The following is a 20170-nucleotide window of genomic DNA, read 5'->3' on the forward strand; positions in this document are numbered from 1 at the left end:
GCAAAGAAGGCAATAATTTCTTGACCAAATAATGGATTAAGTTAGTGTTTCTTGGGATTCTAATTTCTCCTTTCCTCACTCACAAAAATTCTTTCCGTGATAGAACTTTTTAAATCCTCCTAGTCCTCTTTGTTTCTTGGAGGCTTCAGGACCAGGAGTTGTCTGGCCCCTTAAGCAGAACAGAACGTCTGAGCACTAGTCCACACATTAGTCCTCCCCACAGTGAAGGCTGGGAAAAATGAATAGTAGATCATGTCAGACTGCTTAAGACTCCATGTGTATGTTTGCTCCGCGTATTACAGCATCCTACCTGTAAGTTCACATCACTATAGATCACAACAGCTTCGTGTTTCTAAGATCTTTCCGTGGCACAGTAACAATTACTAATAGACCCAAAGTAAAATCATTTCCTATAAAGAATATTATATTTAAGCATTTTACATGCAGTATCTGAATCTTGTTGCTTCATCCCCTCTCAGCTGCCACCTCCCACATGACTGCCCGGGTTAGAGTGGAAGCAAAACTCCAGTGTCTGGGAGCTTCCAGTTTGGAAGCAGGTCTTTTAAGTATGTCCTTCATGCTTTGTTTGTTCCCATCCTTCCAAACTGGCCCAGAGCTTGGTGGGAATAGTAAGGCTTGTAGTAAGTGTACACACGGCACTGGTGAGGCGAGATTTCTTTTCTATTTAAGTGCCTCTATTTTGTGCAACTTATTAAGTACCAATGAGTATGTTGAATACTGTAAATGAATTATTAAATTTTAAAAATCTCAATCCCAGTTTCCCAGCTACTTGGATTCTTTCCCTTTCTTGTCTCACATGGTTGTGCAAAGATTAAAGTATTGAAAATTGATGGACAAATGTGTGCTGTACTATCAGAGCACAGAAACAAGCTATAGAAGGCTATAATATACCTTGGGTTGTTATCATTAGTTACCTGGGTAGGAGGGGAGGTGGAATAGGGAGAGGGTTTCAGGAAAACCATACCTGCAGGCCAAATTTAAAGTATAGACAACAGTAAGTCACTTAAGAACTCAGCTCTAAAAGCCCTGATGCCAGGAGACTTGCAGAGTGAGCCCAGACCAGGACCCACGGAAGAGACTTTTGATTCTGTAACTGTGTCCTCAGCTACTATTAGTAACAGGTTGTTATTATTTCTCAGAAGACTGACAATACATCTCACAATATATTTTTACTCATTTTATCTACATATAGTATACTGCATATATGTTTTATTTTTTATGAAAAGAAAAAGTGAGGAGTTTTTAAAACATTACATACTGGCATTGATGCTTTCAGATACGCTTTCATATGTGGATACGGAGAAAAGGTTTGTTCAGCTTCAAAAAAGGAAGGAAAGTTAGTGAAGCTCTTTGTCTTTAACTTTGCTGGATGTTACTTGTCTGGAATGATTCAAATGGTTTTGAAGCTTGTACTATTATGTACTAGGTTAATGTAGCAATTGTATAGTTACTTAACACAATTCAAACCAGAATCATACATTTGAAATTAATTCACTGCATTCTTACATTTCCTTACATGGGGATTACCCTGTTTAGCTGAGTTTTCTCTATATATGTTTCTCAGTTTCTCTATGTATGCTTTTTGTTGTTGTTGTTGCCCACCCCTTCCCAATGTATCGAGAAGTAGATAACAGCAAAGAAACCTGGAAATGTTAGAAGTTGTGGTCAGACAAAGGTGCCGGCTCCTGGCAGCACCTGCTGGGATAGAATGGGTGGGGATGAGTGGTGGATGGAGTTCACAGACCCTGGTGCGGAAGAGGTGGCAGGGAGAAGGAAGAGGCAGCAGAGGGTGAGAGGGGTCAAGGGGACGCGAGCAGGCGTTTTGTAAAGAGTGAGCTCTGATTTTTCCCGGCTGGATATTATGGAAAAGCGGCTATCCTGTGAGAAACTAGGAGATGTTCTTAACACTGTATTCTGTGGTGTGTGTTCCCAGGACTTCTGTCCACGAGTTTACTAAGGAAGTGGCACTGCCCGTTACCACGGAGCCCCTTGCAGTTTTCCTAAAGTCCTGCGACTACAGGAAATTCAGAAGTAATTCTGATCACTAACAGTATGTTAACAGTAAAAAGTGGATCTAGGAGTGGGATTTTGGCTGCCATGACCTCTGTCCCTTTGAAAGTGAAGCCATGTGAAGGGCTGCTAGCTAGACTGTCAGCCAAGTAACCCTTGTGGGTATATCATGGCTAACCTGTTGAGAAAGTTATACATCAAAACCATCACACCCTACTGACTTTAGTGATAAAGTCAGCACTGCTTAAAACAAACAAACAAAAAACAACAACAAAAAGAGGAGATGGGCCTAAAGTGGTCCCTTTCTCTCAATTTATTACAGCCCATGAGGGAGAGAGAAGCCCAAATCATCTCCAAGCAAAGCTCATTTAGAGTGCAAAGCAATGTTGAATAGCACTTCACAGGTTTACGGAAGGCTTTCACATTTCTTTCTTCCGCATTTGACAAAGGTGGTGAGTGATGGGACTGGTAGAGCAAAAGGAAAAGAGTGTTTAACATGAGCATTACTGGATTGAAAACCCCACTTCTGGGGGTTAATGGGTTAGCAGATGCCCGTCTGAAAACACTGTCTTTCAGACACTTCAGTTGTATCATCTCAGCATCCCAGATTTGGGCCCCTCCGTTTCTAGCATGTCAGCTGGGAAAAGGGGCGGGTGGCTTCCCGGGAAGCTGCTGCTGCTTAGCAGCCTGCAGTTCTGTTGCTGGCCTTGGCTGTGTGAGCGCTGTGGTGACCCTTTCTGGTTACGCCCGTTACAGACAAGATAAAGCTCAGCAGGCGCTCCCAGCCATCTTTCACAAGTTCCCCTGTTTGGGTCTGTGACTTCTGAGGCGAGGCCCACTCACTGGAAAGAGGAAATGGGCCTGTATACAGGTCCATCCTTGCTCTTGTGAAACTAAGATAGTATTAGCAAAATGAATTTAAGTACATATTTAAACTTATTTCCATGAGTTTTTCCTGAAAGAATGCTCTCCACTTCCAACTTTTGTGGGATACCTTGCTTCAGATAGTCTACAAAACAAAGCTGCTAATAAGGGAATTATTTTGCTTACATGTGGACCATGTGTAAAAAAGTTTCAATTCTTTGGGTCATAAGTAACAGATTAAAACCCAAATCAGACTGCCTTAAAACCCCCCAAAAAGAGATTTTGTTGACTCACGTGCCAGGAGTAGGTTTTCAGACTTAAGCCACGGTTCGAACGGCGCGGCTGCCCACAGGCTCACCACGGCGGCGGCACTGCCTGTTCCCCCCCTTTCTCACTTCCCTTTCCCTAGCTCCTATGTAACAGCCTCTCCTCTCCTCACTCCAGAGCTCCCTGCTTTCAGATCCAAGTCCAGAGGGGGAGAACCTGGATGTGACTCTCTCCTAGAAGGTGAAGCAAAGACCTCATTGCATGTAACTCTACTCTGAATGGGTCATGTTCTTCCCATGAATCAGTGCCTGCCCACTGATTGGGTTATATCTAAACACATCAGCTCGATGTGGGAAAGCAGAGGTATTGAATAATGTCCCCTGAACTGAGAAGGAACTTGAAGACCAAAAAACTAAGCAGGCCACTCCTTAAAGTCCAGTTGTGAAGTGTTTATTGTGGGTAACTTACATACAGGTAGGAGGGATCAGATGATCCAGAAACAGTCACAGCGGCACTCCATGCCTCTGCAAAGGGTAAGGAGGGTTTGAAGGGACCAAAGCTAAGAACAGAACCTGACTACTAGGGAGAAGCCTGCTTGATGGAAGGAGAACAGAACCTGAGTACTAGGGAGAAGTCCATGCTGATGGAACTCCCTGCCCCTCCCTGGGGGTCTCACAGTCATTTACCGTACATCAGCAAAAGGCATTCTTCCAGTTTTCACATCAGTTCAAAGCAAGGATAAGGCAAGTTGTTAGGGAATTTATCTGGCTGGGGCACATTCCTTGAGTGAGTGAGTGGTAGTTGCTCACTCATGACTCTCTGCGACCCCCTGTGGCCTGCCAGACTCCTCTGTCCATGGAATTCTCCAGGCAAGAATACTGGAGTGGGTTAATGGGCACATTCCTTACGAGCAGACTAAGGTATGGTCATGCAGAAAGGGGAGGGGAAGGACTGCAGACCTAAGATGGAGCTGACAAGAGGCAGGCAGTGTGGTTCAGCCACACAGTTGAGAAGTTTCACCAGAAGCACCTGGGCCAAGTGTGACGGGAAAGGATAGTCCGTCAGAGGCAAATTAGGATGGGATCACCACTAGAAGGATAAATGAGTACTGGGTATTAGAAACCCCAGATATCTATGCAGACTGTAACTGTGTAAACATGTGTACTGCTCAGAATGATGAGCAGAGCTCTCAGACTTAGAGCCTGTCTGTCTGAAACTGCCTGGCTGAGGTCACACAGACGCATATTGGCACTATCCCTGGAATAAGATTCAATTAGCTGAATGACTTACAGGTCATATAGCCAGTCTCCAAGAAAGGAATCTCTGAGACTGTCAGGGAGCTTAAAGAAGCCAGTTTTAGAATCATTGATTCAGATTGGCAGAGCCGAAAGGGACCCTGTTGATCATCTGCTCTCACCTCTCAGAGGAGTTGGAAGTCTGGAGAAGCCATATAACTTGTTTGAGGTCACAACCAAGTTTGTGTGGCCTAGAAAACTGATCCCCCATCTTGCAGCCTAACAATGTCTTCAGGAATAAATATGATAATAACAGCAGCTAGTATTATTGAGTGTTTGCTGTGTATTAGGCAGTAGCCAAGCATTTCACATGCAATAGCTCATTTAATCTTCACAACTGTTTTACCCTCAGTTTATTGGAAATGGAGGCACAGAGGGACTTTGATTAACTACCTTCAGAAGCTTCAGTTACCCTTTTTTTGCCTTGGTGCTTTAGGCTGCAACCAGGCTTCTTTCTTCCCAGATGGGTCAGGGCTGATTTACAGCTTTCTCTTGGGTGTAGAAAATTGGAGTGAGTGAAGAATGACCTGGTCAGAAAACCTGTTATGTGTGCTAATACACTTGACTAGGGTCTAAGGTTTGTAATAAGTAAATTTAAATCTTATTTTTTCAAAAGGCAGTTTCTTATTTGTTGACACTTCTTTAAACAGGAACTTGCAAAGAATCAATTCAAAGCGTCCCACATTATCTTCAAATAAAAGAAATACAGTTAAGCAGCGACCAAGAATTTCTCCCGTGCCATATAATGGATGAGCATTGGAAGTTCTATGTGGAATGTGAGGAGCTGACATTCTAAAGCATTGTTTTTAAATAATTTGTTTGACATTTGTTCATGTTATTAGCCAATGTTCATATTTTGTCTTGTTTGGTGAACCTGTTTAATACACACTTTATGAGTTGCTGCTTAAGATGTATAAGTATAATGTCTATTATAAGAAAAAATATAACTCTTCAACTGTTACAGTAAGATTAATACTTTTTGCAATTAAAGACATTTTTGACATAATATCGACTCTCTGACTTTCTTTTTACTATCATAGACTTTAATCTTTAAATCAACACCTCACTTTTGCATAAATAACAGTTGTTCTTCATGGGAAGTAAGGATACAACTAGGAGTGATAATTGGTCTTCAGAAATCCCTGGTAAAGTGAATCTACTTCAAAAAAGAACTTAAAACCTTACTACCTACCCCCCATTTACTTTGGAATTTATGTTGAAATAAAAATGTAGAATTATGAAAGAGGTTTATCGTAAGTTTCATAAAATTTAGTGTAGATAGAATTGTAGCTGTGCTAAGTCTTACAACAAACAAAGAATCAAGGGTTGATTTGGGGGCTGATTATTTTAAGTAGGGTGTATATTTTACCTGTAAAGTTTGCTACATTATCATGAAGATATTTTTAAAGAGTTATATTCAAGAGTTTTATAAGTTTTCATAAGCTTTTTAAAAAATAAGTGTCTTAGTAGCTGTCTTTGATAGCCGTCTTATTCTTATCTGTCGTTACTCCAGATTCCCAAATATGCTTTTTAACTCTGTGGCTTCATTCTATCCTTTTCTCTCTCATTTTTTGGGTAGAGATGTCAAACTGCAATAAAGATTACTCTAGCAAGTGCTAGAATTTGGTGGGGATGCAGAGGAGCCATAATGTGTTGCTTCTTGATATTTTCTTATTTTAAACATACAGAATCTTAAATATCTTTAGAATACACAAGAACCTTGTCAGCAGTTGCCTGTGGAGAGAATTATGGGATTGGAGAGCTACAGGGAAAGAAGGACTTCTAACTACGTGCACCCTTTGGCAACTTTGAAATTGGTAATGTGTTTATTCTTTCTATTCAGATAAAAATTTGAAATATCTGAAAATAAAGCATCTTTTCAGTTTTGCCTATTAATAAAAGTGTAAAGACAGATCATTTTATTTTTCTTCCTTTGAGAGTCCATTGAAAATGTTCTGGATAAAGTGACCCTACATGTTGTAATGTGTGAGACCTCACAAGAATTTTATTCCATTATCATTTTCTTAGACTACCCTGTTTTTCTAATTTTTTAATAACCTACCTTATTTGGTGATCTGTTTGGCTTTCATACCTTAAGTAGATATTTAAAACATGGGCCATTTGGGAATATACGTACTAACATGGGAAATTGTATATATAAGTAACTAAAAAAATGCAAACTGTTAGTATTTAGTATAAATCCTGGTTATGTTAAATCAAAATTATATGTCTTGAGTGCATGTATAATATGTATAGCCATATAAATATACATATTTTATATATGGTATATGTACTTTATAAGCTATGAAATATGTATTTGTATGCATAAGTATGTGTGTGGTGCTGGGAATGTCCAGTAAAAGGTCTGGAATGTTACAAATAAAACTGCAGGCCTATCCCTAAGGGAGCTGGACCGGGGAAGGTAGAAAGATATTTTGCAGTTTACATTCAACATTTTTAAAAAGCCAAAAAATAAAATTTAAAAAGTCAAACATTTCTTTGTAATTTAAAAATAGTTTAAAAAAATAACTTAAAAGCAGGTCTTTTGTTTATTAGTGATTACAGTTTATAAAAGTCATACGTTCTCAGTTCAGTTCAGTTGCTCAGTTGTGTCTGACTCTTTGTGACCCCATGGACTGCAGCACAGCATGCTTCCCTGTCTGTCACCAGCTCCCGGAGCTTACTCACACTCATGTCCATCGAGTTGATGATGCCATCCAACCGTCTCATCCTCTGTCGCCCCCTTCTCCCGCCTTCAGTCTTTCCCAGCACCAGGGTCTTTTCCACTGAATCAGTTCTTCGCATCCGGTGGCCAAAGTATTGGAGTTTCACCTTCAGCATCAGTCCTTCCAGTGAATATTCAGGACTGATTTCCTTTAGGATGGACTGGTTGGGTCTCCTTGCAGTCCAAGGGACTCTCAAGAGTCTTCTCCAACACCAGAGTTCAAAAGCATCAATTCTTCCAATCTTGCAATTCTGAGGTTTCATTTTAGTAATCAAATTGTTAAACTTAATTTTCCAAGCCCATTTAACATTAAATATACCAACTGGTAACTGACATAATACCTGGTGGAGGCATGTGAGTATTGCCCAAACTAAACAAAAGGGTCTACTTCAAGCAGGACTGGGGTCCAGAGAGCTACCTTACCCCAGATCTTCCCTCTGAGATGACTGGGCAATTTGGGGTGGTGGCTAGACATTTTGTCTATTCTGGGTTCTAAATGAAAGGCTTTTAGACCCTAAAGCATTAGCTTAACTTGTAGACCTTGAACTATATAAGAGACCTCCAAGAATATCCAATTATGCAATCCCTGATATTTGTATCCTTTTGATAAAATTAACTTCCTGAACACCTCCAGGATACTCCATACCCAACAAGGAAGCCTGTTCCCTTTCAGACAGGTGCTCCTAAATAACAGAGAGCTGGAACCCCAATCACCTGGGACTGACTCACAATCCTGTTATGACAGAATAACACTTCCGTTTAAGATCTGAATTATAGATTAGCTTCCACTGGCCTGATAGCTGGCAGTGTCCAAGAATACATCTTGTCCTTTTCTCTTCCACTTCTCTTTCATTCAGTCCCTTCAAGTTCCTTCCTGAGTTCAGTCCTTTAGCAGGACCAGACTCCATGCAACCTCACACCGTTTCTCTCAGCCTAGTCCTTGCCCTTATAAAACGCTGCAGCACACTGCCAAATTATTCTTCCCGAAGGTCTGTTTTTACTTCCTTACTGCTGCTGCAGGAGTAGAATCTCAGCCCAGGGTTTGAGGCGGCTGCTCTCCGGTCCTGACATAATTCCCAGCTTAGGCTCCCAATCATCTGTAACCTTTGACTCTTAGTCTCCTCATTCATCCCTTTTATGGGCTGAAATTGTGTCCTCTCAAAATTCTTATGTTGAAGTCCTAGCTTTCAGTCGCACAGAACGTGACTGTATTTCGAGATACAATCGTTAAAAGAGATGTGTAAAATAAGGCAGTTAAAGTAGGTCCTCATACAGTCTGACTGGTGTCCTTTATGAAGAATTTTTGGCTGTACTGAGGGATACCAGGGGTGCATGTGGACAAGTGAAAGACGCTATAAGGACAGAGCAAAATGGCAGTCATCTGCAAACACAGGAGAAAGGCCCCTGAATGAAGTCAACCCCGCTGACCCTTCGATCTTAGACTTCTCCCCTCCAGAGAAATAATCTTCTGTTCTTGAAGCCATCTGGTTTGGCAGCCCTGGCAAACTAACACAATCCCTAACTCTACCCAATATTTTGTTTACTATCAAGAATGTTCCCTCTCTGTCCATTTATGTTTTCCTTATTCTTGGAGCCCTCTCCTCATCCATGCCCTCCTGGGTTGCTTTCTCAGGCCAAGCACTGAATATTTGCTGCTTGGTATTATTAGTGTTCTTTTCATGGCTTATTTCTCTCAAGTAACTGGAAAAACTTGTCTTCAGGTAGCTGGAAAACTTGTCTTCAGGTAGCTGGAAAACTTGTCGAGGTCAGCTTTATAGTTTTATACTTTGTGTTTCCAATAACATATCTCAGACATACTAGGTACTCAAGAAATATCAGAGTATATTCAAGTCATAACAGAAAACCATATTCAAAATGGAAATTTTATTCTTTCAGAGAACAAGTCCAGAGGTAGGAATCTGGGGGTTGGTTAGCTCTTTAAACTCAACAGTGTTATGATTGTTTCCACCTTTCTTCCAGCTCCCTTCAGGGTGCCAAGATGACTCTGCTGTTTCAGGCAGATGTAGATGCAGAAACAGCATCATTAGAAGAAAGAAACATCCCCTCCAATGCACATCATTTGGGAAGAAACCTTCCTTGAACACCACCACCACCCCAAAAGTTTATTTCATTAGCCAAAATTTTACCTTTGGCTCATCCCTAAATCAGTCACTAGCCAGGGAAGCCGGCTATCCTTCATTGGCTGAGAAAAGCAAGTGCATGCCCATGTGCAGAAGAGTAGTCAGGTGTTTACACTCCAGACTCTGCCAGTAAAAAAAAACAGCATGTGAGTAAGGTTGGGGTGGGGTAAGAGCTAGCACTTATTGCACTTAACATATACCAGTCATTGTTATAAGCACTTCCAGTGTATTATCTCATTTAATCTTAACCACACCTTTTGAGGTAGAACTATTGTCCCCATTTTACAGATGAGGAAATCAAGGTATAGGATGAAGTAAACTGGCCCAAAGTCACATATGTACCACCAAGTGGTAGAGCTGGGATTCAAACCTGGTAGTCTGGTTTCAGAACGCATGCTGTTAGGTATCATATGTTTCCTCTCTCTCAATCAAAAGCATCTGCCTAAAAAAGAGACATTATGATTAGAAGTGTTGCCATCCTTCTGAGTGACTGCCACCTACACATTCTGAGGAGTCAGTGTTGACTCACTTTGGTGAATGCAGGCAGGGCAGACAGAGATGCTCACTGGTAGGAAATGGAATGCAGAAGTCCTGCGGGAAGAGCTTCAGTATGAGTGTGCCGATCCCTGCTCTAGGGCTTTCTCTTTTTCCATCTAGGAGCTCCAGGCATAAAGAAAGTAAAGTTTTTTTAACTGAGATACTGCCCAAACTCAGTTTTCATGGAAAACTACCCTGTTAATTGAATGCATGTGCCCATGAAACTTGGATTTTAAGTCTCACTGGGTTCTCAAGACTGTGAGGGATAATGGCACATAACCTCCCCAAGGGTTCGCTTTGGTCTCTCTCATTTTCTATTTCTTCTCATTTCATTTTTGTTGAAGCCTGCTTTGCAAAAGGAAACCAGGGATACATCTCTCTCAAACACATAAAAGCCAAGAAATGTGGAAAGTGTCTGCTTAAATGTAAGTGAAATGTTTTCACGTCCTGAATTCTCGTACCAGTTAAATAAGAAGAAAGGAATTTGAAGCCATGCCAGGTCAAGGATGAGGTGGTTAGATAGCATCACTGACTCAATGGATATGAATTCGAGCAAATTCCAGGAGGTAGTAGTGAAGGACAGGGGGACCTGGTGTGCGGCAGTCCCTGCGGTTGCCAAGAGTTGGGCACTACTTAATGACTGAACAACAATAGATCAAGTTGCCTGTATCTTAAAGTGCCTCATATAGGCTGCACAGTTAACTTCTAAATTCCTTGGCCATATTTGTAAGTTCATATTCTTTCATTTAGGCTCCTTTAAAGTAGGAACAGTAGATGCAAACATTTGAAGCTATAATGTAAAGTAGCGATACTTCTAAAGGTAAAAGCAATTAACATTTCTGTTTTTAGCTGTTCATGAGACACCTTAATGTTCAATGATGTCTGGCCTTGTGGCTGAGATACGAAGTTGGCTCATGTCCTTCAAAGCTGGAGGCAAGGAAGTGGTGAGGCAAGTGATCCAGCTGGTGGATGAGCCTTGCCAATCCCCCAGCATCTTCATGCAGCACGGCTTTTTTGGTTCTGTTCATTATTGCCTACTCATTAACTGTCGTGAAATGATTAAACAGAACAGAAGCCGTGTCTCTCTGTGTAAAAGTGTCCCCAAAAGAAATGCTGGTGAGAGAAATGAAGAGGTTTAAAAAAATCTTGGTTTGCAATATCTTGTAATAACCTGTAATGGAAAAGAATCTGAAAAAGCACATACATGTGTGTATAACTGAATCACTTTGCTGTACCCATGAAGCCGATGCATTATAAACCAGCTGTACTTCTATTTTTTTAAAAAGGGGGGAAAAAAGAAAGTGGTGATTCTCATCCAAATAAAAAAACCAGGATAAAAAAAGGAGTGAACAGTTAAATTTGGAAGAGCTTAGCTCTGTGGCACAAATGACTTTATGTGTAGTAACGTGAGCCCTGGAGCCGTAAGTCTGTAGCGGTGGGTTTCCTTTTCCTTTAGGAGCCAAACCAAACGACACAAGTCCCGCAGTCAACATACAGGGAAAAGCCTACTACTTCCCCAACCTTAGGGGCCCCTCTTTCTCTGTATTTTCCCGGGAGTAAGCTCTTCCATTGAAGTGCTTTTCTGTGAAACTCCCTCAGCTCGGGGCCTGGACAGTGCTCTCAGTCACTAGCGCTCCCACCACCCCCACACCCCTCTGTCCCACTCATCTAACCCCTCCTGGTCCTTTCTTCAAAGCAGGACATGGTTTTAAAAAGGGGAGCTGGGAGGGCCTCATTGTGAGAAGTTGTATCTAAACATGAGAAACTGCTTACAAATTTCATTTAGTCTCATTTATATCATGAATACTTTATATGTCTCATGTCTCCTAAATTGAATGGGATTTTCTCCAAGGTCAAGGGCTGTTGTATTTTTGTATTCTTCCATAGCAACCAGTGCAGCATTTTGCACAAGCAAGAGTTCAGTGAATCACATTAGTCTCAAAAGCATTTCATCCTTAAATATACCTTTAAACACTCAGCCAGCAGAGAATCTGGCAAGCTACATGCTTGCTAAGGAAAGGAAAATCCAGAGAAGCATATTAAGTATCAGACAGTCAACTCCAGGCTAGACTTCCTGCTTGCTTCCCGTTGGTAGCCTGTGACAAATTCTTATTAGAAAGGCTCCAAAACATGTCAAGATCTGGTCATCTGTGCTTGACTCCACACTGGTGAGCCCAGGCCTACAGCTTGAATTATCAGTTTCTGCTGACCTGTGGTGTAATTTCTTGTCTTTTGTACTCAATTTCCCCTCAACTTCTTACCAGTGTCTCTGCATGCCTTCAAGTTCCATTCAGCCCCTATTTCCTTAAGATAACTAGCTAAGTTAGTTCTGCAGAAAGATAATGGATCCTATGATGTCTCTGAAGGCCTAAGAAGACTTTTAAAATACATTAGAAATTCCTCATAAGGTTTCATGAAACCAATTCAGATGGCTGGGAAGGGTTTACCACAATTCCAATTTGGGATTTACATGACTTTTAGAAGACATTTCCATTTCTTGCAGGATTACTGTTTTCTTCAAATGGTTTCCTGGGCCAAGAACAACACAATCAGGTCTGGAAGGGTAACCCAGGAGGCACATTATTTTGTGGGGGAATTCCTGAACGAAGAATATCAAGACCAGTGTGTTTCCTACCAGTTCTGCAACTGGTTTGCTGATTCACCTGGACACGTTACTATTCGTTTGAGCCCAGGATCCGTGGTCGTATAACAGCACTCTGTATTGCCATAAAGACCAAATAACATGAATGAATGAGAGGCCACTTCACAGCATGCTCACTGCTGCAGCATTACAGCATAGTATTATCACAGTCAGAGTAATTGGCTGAGTTCTTCCACGCTGAATGGTACTTACCTACATCCTTTTCAGCCTCCCATTTCTACAGCAAAACTTCAGAAGTAAGATTCTTCCAGGGCTTTTGACAAGCCCTCTTCCCTTCACTTCGTTTTTCCTACGTTTCCTTCAAGGGCCTGCTTGGAACGCCCTCTGCTCTGAGTGAAGTCCTTTAGTGGTATCCTCAGGGACTATGTCCCTTTGGCTGAACTCCTCTGGCATCGCTGCCATATGGTCCCAGTCAGCTGATTCTAAGCATCTCCTGTCTTACTGGTGATGCATGTTCTGAGTACAAGATGTGTAGTTACTGTGTAGTTACTACCTCTGTAACTACAGTCTTTCTTTGAGGGCAAGGTCTGTGATTTATGCATGCCTCTTTGTATTCTTAGCTCCAACAATATGTTTTCGTTAACAGTGACTTTTGGGGATTGTACTGGGTTAATGAGTGTCCACTCAAAGTTCATGTCTTTGCATATGGAATCAAGTTATGAATAGGTCATATTGGACTTTGTTGTTGTTGCTTTCTCTCTAAGTCATGTCTGACTCCTCTGCAGCCCCATGGGTTGCAGCCCACCAGGCTCTGTCCATGAGATTTCCTCGGCAAGAATACTGGAGTGGGTTACCATTTCCTCCTCCAGGGCATCTTTCTTGACCCAGGGATCGAACCCTAGTCTCCCGCATTGGCAGGCAGATTCTTTACCACTGAGCCACCAGGGAAGCCCATACTGGACTTAAGATCCTTCAAGAGAGCACAGTCTGGCCAATGCCTTGATTTCACACTTCTAAACTCTAAACTGTGAGAGAATAAATTTATGCTGTCCGCAGTCATCCGTTTAGTAGTGACTTGTTATGGCAGTCCTGGGAAACTAATACCCGAGGCATGCTATGCACACTGTGGAGGGTAGTGGAGGCCTTAGGGGGCCGCCATCCAGCCTAGGGGCTTCCTGGTGGCTCAGCTGTAAGGAAGCCACCTGCCAACACAGAAGACACAGGTTTGATTCCTGAGTTGGGAAGATCCCCTGGAGAAGGAAGTGGCTAGTATTCTTGCCTGGGAAACCCCATGGACAGAGGAGCCTGGTGGGCTGCAGTCCATGGGGTCACAAGAATTGGACGTGACTGAGCATACACACACACACATGCAGCTTAGAGGCATCCTTTCTGAAGACCTGGGATGCAGATGAGAGCAAGGCTTTAAGGGAAGAGGGTAGATGAAGGGGACAGGGAATGAACTGAATATAGTCTGGGTAGAAAGGAAAGCATTTACAAGCATTACGGTAAGGGTACTTTTTAATATGTATTTATTTAATTCTGTTCTGGCTGTGTTGGGTCTTACTGGCAGCATTTGGGATCTTCAGCTCTCAGGCTCAGCTGTCCCACATCATGTGGGACCTTTAGTTCCTGAGCCAGGGATCTAATGGGTGCCCTCTGCACTGGAAGGCAGATTCTTAACTACCATGGACCACCAGGGAAATCCATACAGGTATTTTTTAAGGTCTTATCATAGAAACAGTTTACTTTATGACAAACAGGTTGATCCTGGAGTTGGAAACAGGGGTGCAAGCAAGTGAATGGACAACTACTTTATGATATGATATATCCAAATTTTTTAACTGACCAATTTGGGAGAAACTACATGTGCATGGATTTCATAGCAGCCCTTGCTTAAATAACTGGGGGTCTATGGTGGGAGCCAGGCTGATGGTGGCTGGTGGACTACTGAGCCCTGGAAGTCACAGTTTCCTCAGCTGTTACAGCATGGACACTGGGACCCACCATGCTGGTCTGAGTTCCCGTTCTGCCATTTACTGGCAAGTTATTTGCCTCCCTCTCCTCTGGCGACCCACTCCAGTACTCTTGCCTAGAAAATCCCATGGACGGAGGAGCCTGGTGGGCTGACATCTATGGGGTCACACAGAGTTGGACACGACTGACTCGATTTAGCAACAGAAGCAGCCTCTGGAAAATCAGAATAGAAAAAATAGCATCTCCCTCATAAAATTGTGAGGGTTGAAAGATTAATCTGCACGAAGTGCTTAGAACAGTGCTCACAACAGGTAACAGAAGGCTTAGTTGTTCTTATCATCATCCTAAGGGAGACCAGAAGGGTGAATAATGTGACCTTTAATGATTCTTCCAGAAACAGGGGGGTCCCACTGGAGAGATGAATGCAAAGTTGGCCATTTGCTTGAAAATAAGTCTGCAAGGTATTAAAGTATTTATTAAAATACTTGCTTTTCGAAACACAGGGGATTTTTTCTTTTTTTTTAAGGCAGGGTGGTCTCAGAGTCTCTACTACTGTGGGCTGATTCCAGAGCCTAGGAGTAAAGGATATGGGGTCCCAAGCAGCTCCCTCTTTTAGGATTCCTGGGTTGCAAGGCCTAACCAGTTTTACCTGGTCCGATCTGGCTCCGCACCAACACATCTGGCATACAGCAGGCGCTCAGTCAACACGGGTTAAGTGAGGACGGAAGGAAGAAACCGGCTGGGACTGACTTCCCAGGTGCATCCCTGGCCTGGAAGGCGGGCCCCCAGGAGCCTCGCTGGCCGCCAAGGACTCGGAGCGCCGCGAGAGACGTCTGGAAGGTCGGGAATTAGAAGGTCTGGAAGGTAGGGCATCCAATTCTCAGAGTCTATTCACAGGAACCCACCACCAAGGCTGAGGCGTAGATATTGCCCAGTTGGTTAAGTAGGCGTGTTTCCGGCAATTGGGTGAACAGAAATGGGACCGGATACCGCGCCGGCACGGTCCGCCACCCTCACCCCCGCTTGAGGGTAAAGAGGAAGCCTTAGAGTGTCTATTTGAACTGCAGGTACAGACGGAAAAACAACTTTGTAGTCTATTTATGGGGCATAAACCTCCACCTTCCCACGCCGCTCCTAGATGATATTTCTCCAGGCTGCCTGGGACACTGACCTGTGGGTCTTAACCAGTGAGAGCGAGGCGATCCCTGCAGGAGCGGACCCTCGCAGAGGAAAAAGCAAGGAGTCGCAGATGTGTTTGCTCTGTCACCGCCCTCTGATCATCTCTGGGCAAGTCACTTAGCTCTCCAGACCTCCGCTTTCTTGCTGTTGAACGCGGGGAGGCAACCGAAGCGGGCTGACGCTCCGAGCGGCGGCGGAGAGCGCAGCGCACCGCGCACCTGGGAAGTCCCGGGCGCGGCGCCGGGGCCCCGGAGTGCGGGGCCGGAGCTCCCTCTGCGGGAGCGCGGCGGCGGCGCTCCTCCTTTCCCTCCACGTCACGGGGGCCGCTCAGCGCGCTCCCAGCCCCCGGCCGGCGGAGAGCGACTTCCCAGCCGGGCGCGCCGCGGAGGTGGCGGCGGAGGACGAGGAGGAGGCGAGAGCCCGGAGCCAGCCGCCGCCGGGGGGCCGGGAGTCTGAAGCTCAGGTCGCGGCCGGGCCGGAGCGACTCGTCCATCCGCCGGGACTCCGCGCCCGGGGATCCCCCGCTCCCTTTTCGTAAGTCCACTCGGCCACGCAGGCCGGCGAGGAGCGCTCGGGGCCAGCGTGCGGGGCTCCTGGCCCAGCCACGGATGCCCGGGACCCCTTCCTCACGACTTTCACTTCCCCGCCGGGGAGAACTTGGGCGCCGCGTCCCTCGCTCGGCGGGGGAGGGAGAGGTAGGTAGGAAGGGGTCGGCCCGGGGCAGCCGCGGCGCAAGCCTAGCTGAGCCCTGGCCGGGCTGCGCGCCCTCGTTGACTCGGGGGCCCCTGCCGGCGGCCGGACGCTGGAAAGTTCTCCGAGGCCGGCCGGCTGCGGGGCGGCCAGCGAGCGTCTGCCTGAGGCTGTCCTGCAGAGACGCGGCCGTGGCGCCCGCTTCCCGGGCTCCCGGGGCCGGGCAGGGCCGGGCTGGGAGGCCGGGAGCAGCCAGGCGCACCCGCGCCAGGGTGTCGTCCCGGGCTCTCCCGGAGCGGTGAGGACGCGGCTCCCCGACGCGCCCCTTCCGGGGCTGGCGGTCCTGGGTCTCGGTCCTCCGGGCCACTGAGAGCCGCCCAGGTGAGGGGCGAGGGGCGGGTCCGCGAGGGACCTGCGGAGCCGGGGGTCGGACGCGCGCTGTGCCGCGCCATCGCCGGCCTCTCCGCAGCCCTGGACCCGCGGCGCCGAGCCGCGCTGCCCGGGGGCGGCGGAGGCGAGGGGGCGGGCGCGGGAATGGGCTGCTGGCGTGGCTTCTCCTTTAGGACCAGGTGGGAGTGCGCGTCCCTCAGGAGGTCGCGGATCAGAAGCTGCGGAGCGGTCCTCCCCGCCGCGCCTGCCGCTGGGACGAGCTTCTGCGCTTTTTACGGTCAAGTTTCCCTACCGCAGAGCTGGCCCGGATCGTCCCCTTGTGAGGTGGCGGCACCTCCTCCATCGAGCTGGGAGCCTCCGAGGATCCGAGAGTCAGTTTACCATCTTCACGTAGGAACAGTGCGAGCTGATGGATACTGAATGTGTATTTCAGGACCGAGCTGTCCTGCCTCGGCGAGGCTTTCCTGTGGTTGTAGTGGGAACCGTGTTTTCCTCTCGCTGGATGAGGGAGAGATGACCTTCGCCCTTAGGCACTTGTCGTTCCCTCTTCTCGTCCTTTAAACTGAAAAGAGGCAAACCAGAAGATTAAGGGCTTTGGGAATGATATTCAATATTAAATTAAATGTTCATGTGGTTTGGTAGATAGAAGTCACCTCTTCTGGTTTTACAGAAGCATGCCCTTATTAAACCACCTATCAGTCTAAGACAGTCTAGAACCTAGCTGTCAGTTTTGACAGCTTTTGTTGATGGCCTCTTGAGGAAGTAAAATCTTTAAAAGTCAGGAGGTTACTGCAGAGAGCGGTTCCTCTGTTGCACTTTCTAAGAATCAATTCTCTGTGAGAAATGATCGATTAAGCTGCTATTGAATCGTATCATGCTTGTATTTGCAGAGAAACAGTATCCACAGAATCAGGCTGTGTGGCAGTGAGTGAAAGGAGGATTTCCTTTGAGGGTGGGAAGTGGGGGCAGCTGTAAATTTGTCTCCTTTGAGAGGCACATTTACTAAACGCCACAAGGTCTGCACAGAGGGAGGTAAGAGTGAATGGCATATTTTGGGCAGTAAGTTAGGGTTGGCGCTTGGCATCACGCTAAGTACCCTCAGGATAGGTGGGCAGTCAGTAGTTATCAAACTGACTTTGAATGAGCTCACTTGGGCAGGCGGGGGCAGGTGGGGCTATGGTGATGTCCAGTTCCTGGTCCCCTGAGAATGACTGAGGGCAGAGGCCACAGAAGCCAACACTGTTCCCCATCTACTGAAACAATGTTTTGAAGCCCACGTGACCGTGAAATTTGAAGTTTTACTTTGTAGATCTGGAAATGTAATGAGGAGGAGGAACATAGATGGAAACCATGAACAGAGCGGCACTGTAGCTCAGCGTGGCCCTGGGATGTGACTGCTGAGTCCCGGTTCTGACCCTTCCGCTCCCTAGCGTATGGCCTTGCACACGTTTCCTTACCTCTCTGCCCTGGTTTCCTGGTCTCTGATGTGGCCCCACATTGGAGGGGGGTGTGTGTTGTGGTCCCTGCTCAGGGGCTGTGGGGAGGTTTGCCTGTGTGCACGAGGTAGGCACGTGTGCACTGTGTGTGCACAACACTTGTGTGTACATCATCTTTGTACAGTGTGTGCCTGTGTGCCTTGTACCTGGTCCATAATGAATTCTCGGTGAGCCTTAGAGCCGGTGGTTTTATGATGATGAGCTCATTCCCATCACTTTCAGATGTAGAATCGGAGACTCAGAATTTTCAGATCCTGTCCAAGGCCAGAGAGCCCAACAGCGGTGGAAGTTAAGGCAGGATCCCATTTGCCTGACTCACAGGCAGGGTCACCTCCCCCTTAGCATGTCAACGAGTGTCACGTGCTGGATGCTGCGTGAAATTCATAAAAGGATCTGGTCACTGCTTGTCAGAATGCAAGAAGCAGAGCAGATAATATCAATGTCAAGGCTTACAGACTTTTCCCAAGCAATTTAGAGATATATGTTTTGTATTAATTTACATTGCTTTGCAAGTCATTTTATATGCATTTCCACAGGCTGGTTATTTTCTAAGTGGGTTCTACAGGCTGAGGCTTCACATATATAAGATCAAATTAAGTTAACCAGGAGTTGAATGCAGCTGCTTCAAAACCTAATGAGCCCCCAGGCATGGCGTGCTCAGTGTAGATTTTAAGGGAAAGGATTGGGTCAACATTTACTATTTTAGAAGATGTGGGAAACCAGATACCATTTGGTAAAAGCAGGTCACATCTTAATATGTAATGAAGCTTGATTTGCTGAACACAATAGAAAATTCAGGAAAAGTAGAAGGCCAGAGGGAAATTGCCTATTATATAAAAATGCCAGAAATGGAAGCAGAAGTCTGCTTTGTGAAGCTGAACTAATAAGAAACACTAAGGGTCAGAAAGCAAAGGTGGAACTTCTGCTAACCAATGAGGTTTATAAAAGGAGCATATTCTTAAATACAAATGTGTGGCGTTTCAAAACCAGTAAATTCTCCCTAATTTGGACTTACCGGAAAACAGGCCATTGTGTCTTAGTAAAATCTTAGAAATATATATATTGTGAAAACAATGATGTTGTTCCTTAGAGCACTGGTTTTCCAAGTGTGATCCCTGGACAAACTGCACCAGCGTCACCTGGGAACTTGTTAGAAATGCAGATTCTGCAGCCATCAGACTGGCTGAATCAGAACCTCTGCAAATGGGGCCTAGTAAACCTATGATTTAATATTTGGAGCCAGCTTTCATGCCTCTTTGTTTTTTCCCTTCTTTGGTCTTGGCCTTCCATTTCCCTCCTGTGGTCACTAACTCACTGTGCTGCTTGCTTTTCCATCAGACAGTGTCCTGGTAGAGGGTGGTACCCAGACACAGACCCATCCGTGCCTCTGTCCCACAGTCTACACTGATGGAGGATGCTAAGATCCCTTTAGGCTCTCACGTTCTACAGCTTGTGGTTTTCACGTTGTCCAGGATTATACTGGTTTGGTTTCTGCTTTGGTTTTTCTGCCTTTTAAAAATCTTTTGGCAGTCTTGTACCAAACAAACTGGGACTCCTGAATATAGTCAGCCAAAACCCTGAACCATTCTCTCCAGATGCTTCTGTGAAATCCCATTTCTCCATCTGGTACGATGCAGTTAATTTCTTGGACCTGACTGTTAGCGTTTGTATTTATCTCTGTTCAGTGTCATCTTGCTAGGTCCAAGTCTGCCCAGATCTGTTTGGGTCCTCCTTCTGTCCTTTTTTCACGTAAACCTTTGAGCCCTCTGCTGATCTCTCTGCTGGTGTCCTGGCCCGAGGAAATAATAACAACCTGAGCATCTTGGTTGGAGGCCTTTGTCACAGTTAATGAGGCTTAAAAACTTGGCATCTTCACAGACCCTGGGGGGCCTAAAATCGGAAGAATGCTTGTCATCAGCCTCCTTGGTGTTTGCATTTAAAATTACTGCTGTTCAGGAAGTGCCCCTCGCGTGGTTTCT

The 20170-nt window shown here is 45.3% G+C and overlaps 2 protein-coding genes and 1 long non-coding RNA gene across 7 annotated transcripts in view; 2 read left to right on the top strand and 1 right to left on the bottom strand.

The window, feature by feature from the left end:
• The window catches only part of ANKRD31 (ankyrin repeat domain 31), a 125552-nt gene extending 120089 nt beyond the window's left edge, over window positions 1-5463 (top strand). Inside the window, exons 26-27 of the mRNA XM_043920584.1 lie at window positions 3340-3402; window positions 5108-5463. Coding sequence (XP_043776519.1) covers window positions 3340-3402; window positions 5108-5253 — 209 coding nt within the window. The 3' untranslated portion in view covers window positions 5254-5463. The remainder of the gene's footprint in view (window positions 1-3339; window positions 3403-5107) is intronic.
• Window positions 5464-8289: 2826 nt separating this feature from the next.
• Window positions 8290-15776, bottom strand: LOC122705193. Its single transcript, XR_006344054.1, has 4 exons — window positions 15608-15776; window positions 15086-15293; window positions 9694-9765; window positions 8290-9446 (listed from the first exon to the last, which is right to left on the bottom strand). It is a non-coding gene; the product is annotated as an uncharacterized LOC122705193 (long non-coding RNA).
• The window catches only part of GCNT4 (glucosaminyl (N-acetyl) transferase 4), a 28112-nt gene continuing 23122 nt past the window's right edge, over window positions 15181-20170 (top strand). The window contains exon 1 of one of the 5 annotated variants that reach the window (XM_043920425.1): window positions 15181-15300. The gene's annotated coding sequence lies outside the window, so the exon portion shown is untranslated. The other 4 variants (XM_043920428.1, XM_043920430.1, XM_043920424.1 and 1 more) reach the window with 4 other exon arrangements.

Source organism: Cervus elaphus, chromosome 12 (genome assembly GCF_910594005.1).
Source record: "Cervus elaphus chromosome 12, mCerEla1.1, whole genome shotgun sequence".
NCBI classification, from domain to species: Eukaryota; Metazoa; Chordata; class Mammalia; order Artiodactyla; family Cervidae; genus Cervus; species Cervus elaphus.